This window comes from Tetrao urogallus, assembly GCF_951394365.1.
Source record: "Tetrao urogallus genome assembly, chromosome: 8".
In the NCBI taxonomy this organism is placed as follows: Eukaryota; Metazoa; Chordata; class Aves; order Galliformes; family Phasianidae; genus Tetrao; species Tetrao urogallus.
Window position 1 is genome coordinate 24,278,596 of NC_136821.1, and position 17,808 is coordinate 24,296,403.

A 17,808-nucleotide genomic window follows, 5' to 3' on the forward strand; every position below is an offset into this window, starting at 1 on the left:
GAATTTGTGGTTTAACCCTAGGAGTGTGGAAGAAGTGTTAATGATGTGTGGAATAAGTGTAGTGGGGGAGCCGGGTCAGATTCAGCCCTGTTAAGGTTTCACTGGAACAGAGCTCAGAGAGATTAGAAGGACAAGCAGTGATGGCCTCAATTAGCAGTGTAACCTTCAATAATGAGGGTTTCTTGAAGAAAGTGAATAAATTTGTATCATGCCGACAGTGAAACTGTAAAACAACATTATTTTCTGAAAATAGGAAAATTTCCATTTAAAGATGCATGTGTCTAATGTCCAGCATCAACCGGACTAATGGTTCTTAAACAACACATAGTAGAGACAGCAAATTTAGGTGTTTGTATTTTCCTTTCTGTGTGTTAACATACCAGGAGGAGACCAGAGGTGAGTGGTGTTGTCCGTCAGGGTTCTGCACTGGGATGAGCGCGGTCTAATATTTTCAGTGTTAAAACGGGCAGTGGAATTGAATACACCTCAGCAAGTCTGCAGATGTCACCAAGCTGAGTGATGCAGTTGACTCTCTGGAGGAAAGGAAGAACATCCATAGGGACCCGGACAGGCTTGAGAAGTGAGCCCACACAAAACTCAAGAAGTTCACCAAGACCAACTTGCAAGGTTGTGCACTGAGGTTGGGGCAATTCCATGTATCAGTACAGACTGGGTGACATATTGAGAGCAGCCCTGCAGAAAAGGACGTGGGGGTACTAGTGGATACATCAGAAGAAACGTCAACAGATCAAGGAGATGATTCATCCCTTCTATGTCACCTTTATTAGTTGCCTGAATCCAGCTGTGGGGCCTTCAGCACAAGAGAGACAGTGTCCTCCTAGAGCAGGTCCGGAGGAGGCCACGAGGATGCTCAGAGGGCTGGAGCACCTCTACTATGAGGATAGGCTGAAGGAGTTGGATTGTTTGTTTCCAGGGAGACATCATTGCAGCCTTCCAGCACTGAAAAGGGGCCCACAGTGAGAGGCTCTGTAAACTTTCACCATCGTTTGCAGAGAGTAGAGGAAATTATTGAAGGAAAGGATTTTAAGACTATGCAAATTTGTCCTTCCTAACATGCTCAGTTTATAAGTTCAGTAGATTTTAGTATAAAAGTCTGTGGTCTTTGTAGAAAGAACTACAGTGAAAACCCAGAACAGCCAGCAGCATTTTCTAAGTGATGGTTGTGAGCCAGCATTTGACACATTCTCTGTGAGTAATTTATGTCACTCCTAGAAGGGGAAACACTTCACCAAGGAAATAAATATGGCAGGAGAATTATATCATTGGCACTATCATTGACTAAAATTAATTGATGATGTAGTGCCTTCATTATGCTGAAAGGCCTGGGTATGGATACAGTCCACTGGAAAAAAACGGTGACCAATTTGTCACCTTCCTTTATTTTCTAATGTTTATACCACAGAAACTGACAGATTCTAAAAAGCACAGAAGCACCATTTGTGTATGTGATCTGGGAGTATGTCCATTGTTAATTAACTGTAAGAAGTTTTGTATTGGGATTCCAACCAACTGATAATGGGCATTTGTTCTCCAGGAAATTCTTTTTAGGCACTCTTCTTATTTCCCATTTATTGTAATTTTTAGTCCTTGTTTGCTTTTTTTCTGATGTGGAACTACAGTTGGTTTTCAAAGACATTTGTTAGTTTGTCCAACAGAAATTTTAGAAATGCAATTTAACTTTCACTCATTAGAGGATTTCAGTAGCTATTGGGCAATGTGACAAAAAGGCACTGAGTTGAGGACTGTTACCCTGCATCTTGTGAATAGCAGTGACTCCTTGTTTTGGGGATAAATAGGGTAATTTTGTAGAAAGATTGCACTGGGAAAAAGAAAAAATCTGTTATCACAGCTGGCTGCAGCATTTCTTTGTGCTTCCCTAAACAACAGTTTGGAAGTAGTTTGACCCTTCAAGTTGGGCTGTGTTTAGATGCAAACTCTTTCTGAGGCAGCACATAAGATTTGTTGCACACTAAATGATTGGCAGTCATGCAGGTTACACTGGTTATCTTTAGTGGGGCAAAGAAATGTCAACCAAAAGATTATATGGAGGATATGGATGCTTTGTGGTTGCTTTTACTGCTGCTGAACAGTACTGCCTGGTTTCTTGAAGCAAAACAACCTTCTTAAAAATTACCATGGGAAATTCCAATACAATTGTTTACTCCTAACTTAGAGTTTGTTTGGTTTTTAACCTTTTGTTTTGGTTGTTGGCATTTGTTCTTCTTAGTAATATTCTATTTTATATAATCTAGAGTCTTGCTGGTCCCCCAAATGTACATGCTTTTCTTATGTAGCTGTAGAACGTCAGTCGCTCTCATGTCAGTAATTACATAAAGTACTGGCAGTGAGTATGTAACTGGCTTCTGTGATGACAGTGCAGCTTCTAAACAGTAGAAGTTGGGTTTAAATGAACTAGCATGTTTTATGCTCCAAACACTGATAACTTCATGAACTGACACCCCCTGTAGTTTAGGGACATTTCAATGTGCAAAGTGTCTGATTGACCAGTTAAGGAGAATTTTCTTCTTTGAGTGTATATGCTTCATGCACTGATCTCTCCCTGCTATTTTTATTGTATCGTGTGCAACAATGCTAGCTCACGAATACGCAGTGTTTAGAGCGTTCCCATCAAAACAGTTGCAGTTGAAGTTTTGTTGTAAATGCCTTTCTGATACACGCCAGTCAGATACTGTGGATTCTGAGTGTGATCCTCTTGAGCTGAAATTCTTCATAGTTGTAATGTAATTTTTTTTTGATGTTGCAGTAAGAAAATATTTCTTTTTACTTGAGTGTTGAGATTAGACAGTATGTTTTGCTTCTTTAAAATCTTTCAGGTGCCTTTCTGCAAATGTAAACCAACATTAGTGTGAACTTAAAACATACATTCCTATTTAGCACTTTTTTTCCATAGCCAAGGAGAGCCAGAGAAATACTACTTCTGTTGCAATGGATCAGTTGCGTCAATTTTGAACATCATGCAAAGTAGTACCCAAAAATGCTGTTTTGTCAAAGGGGGCATCTTACATACTAAATAAAATCTCCAGTGAGAAAAATTTCAACTTATGCGTGTATAAAGTTGAAGGAAATGAGTATTTATTTCCCATTAGCCTTTCCTACTTTTCTGTCATCTTCTGTTTGTTCCCCAAGGAAAAGGGATGCTAATGAGTGGAATTCTCGAACAGCAGATGAGTCTGTGCCACTCTGTTCTAATGAGAGGTGGATACCCTCCAAGTTACTGCCTAGGCTTACTACCTCATGAAATGAAAAATGTCTTGTGGAAAGGCCGACATTTTGCACAGACTGATACAAATCTTCAATTTTTCTGCTCCCTAGTTTGCGTGTGTTTAAATGCATATTGCTAACCTTGTTTTCTGGTAGGATTATTTTTCATTTCCTAATCATTTTTTTTTCTTTCTTCTTTCCCTCCAGTATTAAAATCTAATTTTTGCATGTGAAGCTGGTCTGTAAAGTATGATTAATTCAAATGGCTTTACCTCTTTTAATAACAAAACTTAGTTTCAGGCAGAGCCAGGCATCAGCATGGTTTTAAGAAATGCTGTGAACCTTGGGATCTATTATTTTTCAAGCTCCTACGTAGTGTAACATTGCCTACCCCAACTAATTATCATTTATTACAGTGATTGCCGTTAGTGACTGCTATAATTGAAGTTGCGTATCAGTTTCTATTATAATCCCTTGTTTCCACACAATCATATAACTTGCCAAAGCATTAGCCTTTAGGTCAAAAGTTTTCCATGGTAGTGTTCTCCTCAGAGGTAAATTCTGGGGGAGAGAGGAGGAAAAAGAGTTGTAACTGTCCTTATAGAAAGTCCTTGTCTGGGCATTTTGAGTTGTAGGATCAGCTAAATTGCATAGCAAGAAGCTGAATAGTTACCATCATTGTGGGGGACTAGGAAAGCTTAGAAGTTAAAGGATAAAGAATGCAGTACCTTTAGTTTTGACTACTCTTGCTGTTTTGCCTTTCAGTATCTCTGCATAACACTGCAAACAGTTGTTAGTCTTACTTTATTTGTATCTGCATTTCATAGCATCATTTAACAGCGTTAATTTTAGTAATGGTGGGAAATGTCTGATGGCTTAGAAAAGTGGATACAAGGTAAACAGTCAAGTATTGATTCATGATTCCAGTCCTGAATCTGGTGCTGGTTTTTGGGTAAAAAGCAAGGTGGGGAGGGCAGTGTAAGAGAGCATTTTCTACGACTGTTTTCCTGGTAATAGCTGCTAAATGTCAATAACTGTGCAGAGCTTTTCCCTGGGTAGAAAATGACATCTTCCTGTACCGCTGCAGATAACCCTGTCTGCAAACTTTTTATGGTGACCGCTATATAAAGAATGTGTAAGTTCACATTTATGGTGGCTTGAGCATGACTTGACAATTTATTATATCGTATAAAGAAATCACATTTTAAGGCATAATATAAGGGAGTGCTTGGGCAGACAGAGTAAAGGATAAGCTTTGAAGCCTAACATTCATTTCCTGTGCTTGTTTTATCATCCCTAACATTGCACTAGCACCATTTCTTTGCATAGAATTCATTTTAAGAAATAGTGATTGGTTCTTTCAGCCAGCCCTCTGGGACAGTGTTTTAATTATTTTCATGAGATATATGATAATAAACTGAAGTACAGTAGAAATGACAATTTTTGTTACATTCAGAAATTGTTCCTCCGCTAGTCTGGCTGCAAACTGTTACTGCTGTAGACATCTGTCTTTATACGATGTTGTGAAATTCTACACGGGGATGATTAACTGAAAAATAAATCATAGCATGAAGAAAGCACAAGCCTTCAGAAAGATAATCTTTTTGGAGACCTCATTGTCTGCAGAGGGTCCTATGAGTCAGTGAGATGTCTTGTGCATGAGAAGGTTTCCACATCTGGATTCTTTTTACCAATTGAGATCTTTGATCTGAAAATGTTACAGCTCTCCTATGCCCTGTAATTTGTCTGGCCAGATGAGTTATTTACAAATGCAATTGCTCTTCTGACAACTCAGTTTTGAGCGTGTAAGTGCTGGGGTCCTGATCTGTAATCCACAAGGACTGCTGGGAGTACTTTTATTGGTTTCAGTGAGCTTTGATTCAGGTTTTTGGACTTAGAAGTGCCCTAGGAGGATTAGGGTGGGGGAAAAAGAGAGTTTTTACAAATGATTATAATTTAAAGATTTGGTCTGCTGTGCATCTGAAATAATTTGACAGTGCTTCAAAGGCGTGTGAATTTTAGTAAGTTTCTGATCTTTGTGTCTTCTTTTATTCCTACAGTGGCAGATGAAAGCAAAGTTGGTTCCTTGGCCGGACGCAGATCAGGTAAACTTCTATTTTGGAGGAAGAGCCAGCAACCTGAAAGTAGGATGGCCAGTAAATGAAGTCAGCCTACACAAACTGTGGTGCTTAAATAGGTTGCAAATCAAGGCGAATTACTTTGTATTTCCTGATTCTGTGTTGTGCAGCAATGAATTAATACTGTTCTTTGCCAAGCAACATATTGTAGCTGAGTCATTTGCAGGAAGAGATGTCTCTTTTTTTTTCAGTTTAGTTGTTGCAAACTGAAGAAAATGAGGGTTCACATGTCATGTAGTGGCTTAAACAATAGAAACTTCAAAAAATGTAGTTTTTCTTTTTTTTCCTTGCTCTGAGTTCCACTTCCACTAGTGGAATTATTGAAGATAACACAAAAATATTCTATAGTTTAAAGAAAAAGAAGTCAGAGTTTTTCCTTCTGTTATGCTTATGCAGTAGAGATTATTGTTTTTAAAACTTTTTTGGCCACTGCAACAAAAAAAAAAAAAAGGAAAAGAATAATTAGTCCATAATGTTGTCGTTACTGTTCCTACTTATTAAACAATCTGCGCAAACCACACCATAGTACTGTACAACTTGCAGTTCTTATATTATAAGAACTTTTAAGGAAATGCTGTAAGATTGTAAATTTTCACAAGGCACAAATAAGCTGACATGAGAAACATTGAAAACTTCCTAGAAAACTCAAGTTTATTTGCTGATCTCTTTTCATGTTAGGAAGCCCTGAGGTTTCTGGCTGCCCCTTTGCTATATGATTGTATGTTGACTTTTTCCACCCCTTTGACAGAATTAAAAAGCTGAGTTTGTGTGAAGGAAGGCCAGCTATGAGATTCCTGGTTGTTCCCTGTACAACTGGGTGTCCTCCTATGGTTTTGTTATCTTGTAGTTCTCTGGTATGGATTTTCCTTATCTGAAGACCTTTTCCTGAACTTAAAGTAGACAAATTCTTTCTACATTCTTTTGGCTTCTTTCCTAAGTCTGTGAGCCTCTTGGATTCTTTTTCTGAAGAAAGAGCTAGTTCATATGTCTTATAACACTATCACTTCTGTGGAGAAAAAAATCTTTCAACTTCTTGTTTTGGGAATGTGAAAGCTTGAAAGAAAGGATCTTTTCAAGTCGGAGAAGCAAGGGGTGTTGCCCCTGGTTGTTTTTTTCTTGTTTTTATCCTATGTAGAGAAATTACAACAAGCACGCAATATCATGCAGTATTCCAAAGATCACCAGAATTTACTGCTGTCAGAGGATATTGAAAAGAAACTTGGTGAGATCAGGAATCTTTGTCAGTCAGTTATCACAGACTTACTAAGCTTTATTCCATTTTTAGCAGCATGTGATCTTTCTTCTGCATACTTCTCCAGATTGTTGAAAACAGCGGCTTTCAATTTGATCTCTTTGAAGACACCTAAGAATTTTATATGAAAATGTGTACCCATACTTACTGACTTTTGTCTCATTTGCTTTTCTTACCTTCCATGGACCTCTTCCATGTACTTAAGATCTTCTTCTAATAGGCTAAAATCTCTGTGGCCAGCAGATCAACTAAGAGCCAAAATTTCCTACAGATTGTCTCGTCTGTCTCTTGTTTTGTTCCTCCTTTAGAATAAAAGGAGCTAGCTACTTCTGAGAAGGATAGCATGTAAATTATTTTCTTGGTTCTGTCCACTTTAAATATTCCTCAGATACTGTTAAAATGTTATTTTCTTCTTTAAGGTTCCATTTCCTATGCCCTCATGAAAAGAAATCAAGCTGCACTTTCAGCTTTCTTGTTGTTCCATTAAAGGTTTGTTCAAGAACAGAGTTCTTTTCACCTGATCTCTTTTTACTACTTGATATTTGGAATTTGTATCATGTACGTATGTTTCTGGCATTCCATTGCATTGCAGAACTCTTGTTGTAGCATCTTTCATTGTGCTGCCTTCTGCCTTCCTGTAGGCACCTTTTTTAAGAAAGCTCTAAGGGAGATATTGCAGCTTTTTGTGCTGGGAGCAAAACACTTAATTTCTCATTATATAAAGAAGAGTTTCCATCCCATTCTAGACTTCAGGAAATTAAGCATATTTCTCTACAGAATTAATTATCACCTACTGACAACCAATGCAATTATCCCTTCTCTCCTTCAACATGACTTGTTCTATGAAATACACAGATGAGTAATTCTCTCTGGGGAAATATCCTTTCTGTTTCTTCTGAGGCAGTGGCTCTTGAAGCATTTTGTCCCAGCTTTTGCTATAGCTCCTGTATCCCTTGCACGTTACATGTTACTGAGCTCAGGAGTTTATGTTAATTTCAGAAGGTGTTACCACAACTCTGCAGAAGACCAAGGCATGAGAAGGATCTGTTCTGCGGCCCGTCTTCCTGTCTTTTTATATACTGCACCCACAAACAGCTGTTCATATTCTTTTCCATAAAAAAAATCTGATTTTAGAAGTATGTCTGGATATACACTGAAACTAAACATGTTGCATGGGAAGATGGCTGGAGGATCGTTCTTGTATTTTATTTTCACAGAAATGCAATAGAAATGCTTCATAGAATTCTGGTTCCCATAGCTGGCCTCTCTTTTCAGAGGAAGAGTACTCTTGCAAAGCTTACAGGTATTAGTGTTGTTGCAAATGCTTTCTGCAGCACCACTGCACAAGCACTGGAATGCTGTGTTGATGTGACCTGCTTTGTCCTTTGGGGCAAAGAGTGTGTGCAAGATATCCTCTCTTCCTAAATTCTTAAAAGGAGGACCTTTTTCTACTGCAGTCTTCTCTGTGCTTAGCAAAAGTGAGTCTGTGTTCCTTAAACACCACTCCATGAGGATGAGAAGCAGACAAGTGGGGCCTCTATATTAGAGCAGAGCAAATTCACAAAGATGAGAAATCAGTGAATATGAACTCAACTTTTCATGATCTCATTAGCATTTTAGAAAAGTAGTTACAGAACAGCTAGGGAATAGCAGGATTGTTTTTACAACACGTATAACCTGATTTATATGAAATACAGAAAACTGAATTCTTTGTGGCTGTTTTTTTTTTTCCTTCCAAATTTTTTTTGTGTGTTCTGATTTATTGCTTAGAACACTTTTAATATGTATTGACTGTCTGCTGAGGTCTCTGCTGACACAGCTCTTTCAGATGATGCAGTGCTGGAGAAAAGCTGATGAGTCTTTCTTTATGAGCTCTGACATATTAATTAGCAAAATGGGCAAAAAAGCTTTCCTATTTTTATTTTAATGTCACTAGACCATGCTTTTGGTTTGGATTATGTTTGGAGACAGTTCTGAGGCAAGATGAGTTGCAGATCTTATTTTCTTGCTGGTTGTTATGCAAGGGATGTAACGCTGGGCTATGGATTTCTGCTGGCACTATCGAGTGCTGTAGGGTAGCTCTGTTACCAGCTGAGTCTTTGGCTACTTTATATTAATGCTGTATAGCATGCGGTAACTACCCGAGTGGGAAAGGGTCCACTGGGGTAATTTGAAGGATGCATTTTGTCAAATAATGATCCTTATTTTACATTTTGTTGCCACTGTAACTACTTGGTTATGGTTCAACCTTGGGAAGGATCAGCATTCTGGTAGAGAAGGTCTGAGGGAGGTGAGTATATAGTTCAGTACTACAAGGTCAGGGCTTTGACGAGAGCTATGTGTCAACAGCTCTGTTAGATTCCAATCCGTACTGCTTCACATGGATTAACTGAGTTCTTGTTCAAATGGGATTCAGACTAGGGTTGGAGTTGGCTTATAATAAAGTGGGTTAAAGGTCTTGATGCATCTCTGTATGCTTTTAGTGCCAAATTTCATTAAGGCTAGATTGATGATTAAGATTATGGTTTAGGACAGGAGTGGTAGAAAAGTTAGTTTATTGCTAGATTTTTATGACCCACTGCAATGCATTAAGCTCCATCCTTGCCTTCAGGAAGGCTCTCCTGCCTATTGCAAAAGCCAGTGTTGCATTGGTAGATTAAATAACTTTATGCAGTGCTGAAGTTGCATCAGTGCAAATGAAAATAAATCTTCCTTTTGACTTTAAAGTTGAATGGGCCAGGATGATCTCCAGCTGTTTTTTGAGGATGGCTGCAAGTTGCTTCTGGACACTGCACCTGGTATATTCCAAGACAAGTACCATTTTTAGGAAGTAGTTCGCAAGAGTAGAAGAGCAGTTATAATACTGTAGGTTGTTACATACTGTATACTGTAGGTCATTATGTTAATATAACATTAATAATACCTGAGGTATGCCTGGCTCCTGGTAAGTTTTCAAATACGAACATAAAATTCTTGTTGTTTGAGGAACTCTGTTGTTCAGAGGTACGGAGTTTGGCCTGATGCAGGCACACTGAGCAGTTGAAGGTTGTTTTGGCGAAAGCGTGAATAGGTGCTAGGCTAAACATTGCTGCTGTCTGAGTTCAAGCTTAGAAGAGAAGGCGAAACTTAAGCTTACAAGAGAACTTTCCTTTTTAAACTGGAGGGAGAGGTTGAGCTAGTGGAACACCAGCAAAATGCAGTGATTTATGCATGCTTATGTTGCACAAAGTGCTTTTTCTTAGCCAAGGATTTTGCTGGGTGCTTGTGGTAGGAACAGAAGTGAAGACAGAAAGCTCAGTGGCTGTCAGTGGGCATGTTTGGATAGAATGTGACAGTGCTAATGTAGAAAGTTTGGCTCCTGTTTTGCTTTTGATTTCCAGGTAACACAGTTGTGTTAAAGTGGTGTTTAAGGAAATAGTATTCTGCTCTTCTCTTTCCACACTCATAATTTATTGAACAAGCCTTTTCACAGCTATAGCATGTCTATAGCATTAAAGATCAGTTTTTCAAAGGGGGCATTGGGTTTAGTTCTGAGTTCATAAGAATTTATATAGTAACTAGGTCTATTGCTGTTGCAGTCAAAAAGACTTGTAAATGGCTGAGCTGCCTGACCTATGCAAGTGAGGTACGTGTCCAAGCATGGAACTTGCCACTAGCTAACTGAAATCTAGAGGCATATGGAATCTGACACTTGCCTTTGCATTTGTGAGAGGAGAAGAGAGCTGATTCTATCACATTTCGTTTTTCTTTCATAATAAAAGCATAATATGTGGCTATGTCAGTCATTCTTGCAAGCATGAAGGAGGACTTGCTTGCTTTGTAGACTGATGTATAGCTGAGCAGTGCCAGTGCATCTTTTTGTGATGATGCAGTGCACTGTGTAACCAGTGTTGTGCTCCTCTTGAATATTAACTTTCAAACTTTGTTTTAAGCTTTATAGTCTATTGATGGAAATATTTTCAAAAGATTTTCATTCTTTTACCTTTATTTTGGACTTCTCGGGTGATTTTTTTCTGTTTATTATGAACTTCAATTATGCTTCTCCAAGCAAAACATTGCTTTGGCTCGTGTATTTCCAATGAAATTGCTGTCATCTGAGAATCTGTGTTTATGCATGCAGCCAAGAAATGAAAAATAAGGTTGTGTTTTCCTGCAGGTCACTTGCAGAGTTAGTATTTTCTACTGTTCATCTGGTTGGTAAGATCTAAAGTCAAGGATGTTACACTGAATCCATTTTGTAGTTGTGATATATAAGAATTTGTAATCTAGAAGTTAAAATGCTTGGCTGTCAGTTTCTGCCTACTTAACTTTGTTGATTTTTTTGGTGGTTTTTTTATTTGTTTGGTCTTTTCTTCAAACACAGCTTGTCTAATGAAACCAGGGTGATACATAATTTACTTAGTACTCGATGCCAGTAAGGCTTTACTACCCTTTCTGTTGTGGACTTTATTTTTCAAGTATGAGGGCAGTTCTGAAAGTAATATAGAAAAGAAGTAGCGGGAAACAAAATTACAATTCGTGTAAAGTTCTAATATTTTCTGATCAAGCTAGAGGAGCTCAAACTGGACATTCCAGGTACCTTGTTTTAAAGAGGCTATTAGAAATGAGACTAATGCAGCAATCTCTTTTTTTGTACTATAATGTGGTATGTACTCTTGTGTGCTAAGTTGGATTTTTTATTGACTCAGAAAAGGAAGGCTGAACACTTACAAGTTTTCCTGTGCTTCAGTTATTCCAAATTAACAGAACTTGTATCATTGAATGTGAATGAAGACAGTTTAAGATGCTTTTCTGAGTGCCAGGCTGGCAGTCAGTGCAGTCCTTCTTGCCTGCCAGGCATGTATGGCTGATAAGCAGCTCTCACGGACAACCAAGCTGTGTGGGTCTCTTCTATGTAAGGAAACAAGTTATCGCTCTTACTCCGAGAGGAGTCATTTTGTGCCCCCAGCAGCTCACCAGCTGTATCTCTTCCTTCAGCTTTTTTCTGTTTGTTTTTGAAGACTTTATTAGCTGTGTGATGATGATCATTGTGACCCCTTTTATGTTAGGTCCTGAGAAAGTCAGCTGTTGATTAAAAAAATCCTTTGCTTGAGGGTGGAGTTTGATGTTAGTGTTAATCTAAAAACTTGCTGCTGCTGTAAGGGGCATACTTACTCACCTTCGCACCTACCTTCAGCTGCAAGGTTCACATTTTTCTTTTATTTAAGTCCCATAGTTTAGCTGTTGAGATTGTTGAGAGTAATAAACCAGCCAAAAACCTTACATGGGAAAGAGAAAAAAGTGAGTAGTGCTTGGCTTATCTCCTTCAGCCTCCCTTTTGAGAGACAAACATGCAGAAGGGAAACTGCGAGAGGATGGATGTGAGAACTGTGCCTTTTGGAGGCATCCAGCTATCAGATCTGGCCATGTCTAACTGTATCAAATTCAAAGGACAAATTTACATTGATTTTTAAAACAAAAATAATAAAAAAGGGGATAGTCTTTTACTTGCCATGGATATAACTACTTTCTCAGTGGCAGGAGAGCAGACAAAAAAAAAAGACAAACCTGTGGACAATGAAGAGCATCTCTGCTGTTTCTTTATTTAATTGCAAGAATCCTCTATTAAATCACTGAAATCGCTTAAATTTTATGAATTATCTTTGTGTTCTGCTAATGACTTGTAGTCTGCGTTGTGTTAAGTTATAGCAGAATATCCTATTGGTCTTTGAGCTGTGGTCATGAAGATGAATGGATCGGAGCCCTTAAGAAAAACGACAAACTTGCAGGAGAAACCTGTTTCTCCCAATATCCTTGTGCAAGATTTAGGATGTAGAGAAGGGCTGAGCATAGAACAACTGCAGCAAAATTATGAAGCCAGGAGTCTGTAATACAGGTTTTATAACATAGATACTTGATTTAATATTTTCATGTCTCTACATGAGAAATCTCAGGATACCACTGTATTCATGAATGCCTGGCCGTGTGTTTTTGCCCCTTTTCCTCCTGGTACGAGCAGAACCTAGCAGAAAAAAATAACTGCAGAAAAGAATAGTATTCTTCTGGTTTAACCAAGGGAGCAAGAAAAAGGGAGCTCTGAAGAAAAATGTTTTTTGTAACTGACTGATTTTATCACAGGATCAGCCTGAGCTGAAGGAAGTAGACTGGGGTGGGAGGTGGTAGAGAGACACATTTGAGAGAGAAAGCATGGATGAAAGAAAGCTTGCAGTTCTTCAGAGATGTCTGTGCTGAAAGAATGGAAGTGGAGGAGCAAGTTTGAATCTCTATTTCTTGTCCTGAAGACTAAACTAAAATTGAATTTTCTTTATATATGAAGAGGAAATGGTTTAATGGTCTGTTAGACATAGTTTTGTGCATGTTTGCCTGTGTGTTGTTAGTTGGTTAAATGGCTGTGGCTATCTTCTAGCTGTGTGCAGGCTGCTATGCTCTGCGTCTAGTCATGCCCTGGGGAGTGAGAAGAGGTTGAGCAGTCCCAGAAACAGCTGTATTTGACATGCAGGGAGAAGCTTTCATAAGAGCCAGAACAGTGAAGGTGGCAGCTTGGACAAAAAGGGGGACAGTTTGCCTGAAGAGCCATAGGGACTGGACAGGATCATTTTACTGATCACAGAAAGCTGTAGTATCAGAGGAAAAATGATACTGTAAAAGCATAGGTTCAGTGGAAGCTTTTATTTCAGTGTTTCACCCATGAATAATCTGTACTACCAAAGTGGTGAAACAAACGTGTTTTAAATTGAGGAAGTTCTTTCTATGTCCCCATCTTAAGGAAAAAAAGTGAATATACATCTACCTAAAAGTGTAGCAACTTGAGCTTCTCTTTGAAGGAAGCTTGTTCACAGTAAGGGTACCAAAGACAGATTTTTCACTTTGACCCCCATGAAGTGAAACATGAGTTCCCACAGTTAGGAACTGTAGGAAGTTCTCTGGTGAATGCACAGCTGGGAAAGTGCTGGCTAAAGCTGCCATTTAAAGTTTATTAGACCAAGATACCAGAGAGTGATTTTGGATGTCAGGAATGCCTCTTTCTTCCGCATGAGTAGACTTGGAAAGGAAAATCTGCCAGGCAGTAATGATAGTCTTTTCTCAGAGGAGAAGGCCTGGTCTGACAGATAGCCAAACTGCAATCTTCAAAAGTAAACAGTTGAGGTGAAAGCTTTAATTCCTTTCCATCACATCTTAGCAGTATGGGAATTATGCATCACCCAGTGTGACTTGTTGGCATCCATGGATTGCAAGCAAACAGCTTTCTTCCTTGGGGATCATTCCTTATTCGAGGAGCAGTGGAAGGGGCAGGAACTTTGTTTAATGTTACCTGGGAAATGTCATGCTTCAACACTAATGCTGCTGTATGATACAGAAGCGGGAGAAATAAGTGTAGGAGAAAAAGAAAAGAAAATAAATCCACCACACCAGAATTTTCCCAGCCAAGACACTTGTGCTTTGATATTTATTCTACTCTTTTTTTTTTTTTTTTTTTCTCCTTTCCTGAAGGCATTCTGGACACATTGCTGTATTAACATGGGGGTGTGTTTGAATGTTTATACAACATAGTTGCTTTTTCTGTGGCTGGTCCACTTTGCTGAGTATTGCTCTGTGCAGAATTCAGTGAAGCAGGTCAGGAGACTGTAAAAGAAACAGAATGCTTTGGTAATATAAAATTAAATAGGAGTGTAGAATTCTGATAGCTGTAAGGAATGTGTCTATTTACTGTAGGACAGGATATTATGTGAAATAAGCAATCAATTTTCTGTGGTCTGTGTCTGTTTGCAGTGGACAGAAGTGAAGGTATTTCTACAGAGGTACTTGTGGCAAGCTGAAATACTCTGGTAGAACGCACAGTGCTGGCATGAGCTATCACCTGTAGCCTGGGATGTGGATTTCCCTACTGAGATCTGATGATGCTTTTCCCTGGGACTGTCTGTACTGAGGCTGCCACAGTTCGTGTGTTTGCTGGAAGTTTCTGCTCTAAGTTGGGCCAGTGTGAGGGTAGAAGAACTGTTAAGTATGGTGAATGTGTCTACATGAGCAGTGCTGTGTCATGTGGAAATAGAGCCTTCTCTGAGAGCTGAACTGCTTTAGGACACAGTTCTACAGGGGATAGTAGACATCACCATTTTGCAGAAGAGGTTATTAGAACTGGAGGTCTTGGAATCTCTGGATCCTGGAATATGCTCAGGGAAACGGTAAGAGCTGTTACTAAATGTGAAGTGATCGGAGATGGCAGAATGTCAAACAAGAAAGTTGACATTAATCATAATCAAAGAATAAGAAACAGTAAGTTTCAGAAAATGAAAAGATACATAAATTTGTGCGTTCCATTCAAACCATGGTTATTCAAACCAAACTGCTGTAAATTTAATGTTTAACACTGTAGAGGGGTATATTGTATATTGGCTTTTAAATCAGAGCCATTCTGATGGTGGCATGAAAGTGCCTACATGACTTAGTTGTTTTTCTTCATGGAACTCCTCTCTCCTTGGCCTTAAAAAGAAGGCTGAAAACAAGTGTATCTGTCAAGTCTCTTCCACTGTGAGGGCATTATAAGGCTCTTCAGTCATCAGCTTTTTAGCCGCTGGCAGTAAGGCTGCATCCATTTCAGAAGGCAGAATGAGTTGCCCCAGATGATATTTCTGAGACTGAGGGGAAAGTACAGATGTAACTGTAATGTGTCTGGGAGATGTTTACCACTCCATAGCTAGAACTTGATTTACAGCCTTCCTGCCAGCTCTTTCCCTGGTTTTGGGTTCCTTCAAGCAGTATCTTCTTAAAGCATTGTTGTGAACGTTCTGCAGATTTTTAGGAATACCTTCAGAGTACTTGGTACTGAGAAGTTGGCTGTGATCAGCATTGGCAGGTACTGGTACTGTGGTTCTTTTAGTGACTTGTTGTGACCAAAGAGACCAACAGCCACTGCCTAATTCCTCGTTTTATTAATCCTTTCCCTCCAGGAGCAGGGCATAATATTTAGTGCTGGCAGTGAGTATCCTAAAATCATTGGTGCCAGAGAGTTAATGAATTTGGAAAACTTCCCAGATAATACATCTGGCCCTCTAACTTGCATTTTGGAGTATGAGATGTAACGAGAAGAGCACTGAATTAAATGAGCTACTGGCTGAAGTGGGGTTAGGGGACATTAATTGTATTTTTAGACTGACCAAAAGTTAAAAATTACATACCTCCACAATGGAGGTGTGTTGTGCTGGGGTGGGTGAGTGTATTTTTATTTTGTAATATCCCCTAGTTACCTTCCCTTTTGAAGATTGATTTTCAGCATGGAAGCATTTATGATTCTTCACTTACAATGTTTCTTCTCCTTCCTGTTTTTACTGTGAAGTTCTGTCGTGTTGCCATATCATCAATCAGAACAATTTTGAAGGTAGCTACCACTAATTGATATTTCTAGTCCAGTTCACTTCTGGAATATTATCTTATACAGTGTTTATCTTCCATAACATTTGAAATAATGTTGTATTGTATAAAATGGGTTGCTGTTTATTAATGTACATCTTCATGTAATAAAAGCTGTGCATGGCAATACGCTTCAGAAATTAACTTTGAAGAAGAGAATTACATTGTTATTTGTATGTCTTATGGAACAGCGTTATTTTTAGTGGGTCTTTCAGTTCAGCTGTGCTACTTAGCTCAGGTAAGTACCTGCACAGCACTCCATGAGTACCCAGAATATCATTCCTGATTAAGTGCCCTATTGGAATGTTTTGGTTTTTTTTTCTGATGTAAGAGAAGGAGAGTTTTTTTTTTTCTGTATATGCCTGTGGCAGCCCAAATGGAAAGCATTTCATAGAGCAGTAGAAAGCATTTTCTTGAATTACAGTTGACTACCAGCAGGTACTTTCCTCTTATCTCAGGCAATGGCACTATGCAGCCCTTTGAAAGTATACTTCTGTTTGCCTTACTTTTCTGCCTAATATCTTACAAGATGGATTTTCTCGTTAGTGTTAATTTTGCCTGCTAACTGCATGACTTGGTAACTCTTCCTTGTAACTGTTTCACTTTGAAATCTTCCTTGAACAAAGATGATCAGAGCTGCATGTCATAGGTTTTCTTTCTTTGTAGTGGAGTTACCTTGGTTGTAACAGCGTAGTGTCTTGTTTCAGATATTCTCTCACTGAGGAGGCTCAGCTAGATCAGAAATTAATTTTATTGTACCAAAGTGAGCGACCTTGTTTTTAACCTGTTCTGATTTCACTTGTCTTATTGTCAATTATGTATCAATTCATATGCTCATCCTTTTCTGTATTACCACTGACTCCCTATTAAGTGTAAGCAGCAAATATCATAACATTCATATTGAGACTGAAGACTCAGTAAAAAATCTAATCCAGTGCTCAGAACAGTGTTAGCATTGAGGGCTTTATCCAAAACAAGCCATTGACACATTAGCTTATTGTTGGTCCAGCTATTTGATTATGAAGAAATCATTAACTTGAGCTTAGAATTCTGTTAGGACCAGTTTTAATTTCCTAGTTCTTGAACTTGAGACCAAACTTACGCATATTTGGTGTTCTTAAAAAGCTTATAAGCTGTTTTTTCTCCATAGTTTGATGGCTATGGTAAGGTTATTCTATATCTGATTCCCACTGTTCTGGTTTTCTCTTTGTTGTAAAAATTCTCTTTTTAGTTGTTTCTTCCACTTCAAGCTGGTTCTTATGTCTAAAAGAAGACATGTGGGTGGGGTATCTGTGTGGAAGCCAATCTATACCTGAAAGCATCACCTCCAGATTTTCAAGTCCATTGACACCACATAGTCCTTCTGGCTATGCTGGCATTAATTCTTGCAGAGCCTTCTTCCTCCTGTTTTGCTTGTGGTTTTTCTTGTCCTGCATGGCCAGAGAGTAGGCATGTAGTGGTTGGTGAGGTCCTGGGGACAGTTGCTCACATAGACTGTTTCAATATTGATTGTTTCTTTGGGAAGACTGTCTCTTTCCTGTTCTCTTGTTGCTCTCTTGGTACATTGACAGACTGAAGGGAGTAGGAAAGAAATATCCTATTTAGATGTGACTGGTGGGTGTGGAGCAAAGCAGAGAATTCACTGGAGAGAGGCAGATGCTAACTCTGCAATTTCCCAATTTCAGGATAATAATTGTCAGCAGTGGGACCTAACTGTTTTACTGAAAGCTTCTGCAGGGTTCTCTAGAGTTGCTGTCAGGACCTAGT

The 17,808-nt window shown here is 38.8% G+C and overlaps 1 protein-coding gene across 1 annotated transcript in view; it reads left to right on the top strand.

Annotated features, from left to right (window-relative positions):
- The window catches only part of PARD3B (par-3 family cell polarity regulator beta), a gene marked incomplete at both ends in the record, with an annotated part of 368,067 nt that overhangs the window by 198,895 nt on the left and 151,364 nt on the right, over nt 1-17,808 (top strand). The window contains one exon of the mRNA XM_079539163.1: nt 5,304-5,348. Within this exon, the coding sequence (XP_079395289.1) occupies nt 5,304-5,348 (45 nt within the window). The remainder of the gene's footprint in view (nt 1-5,303; nt 5,349-17,808) is intronic.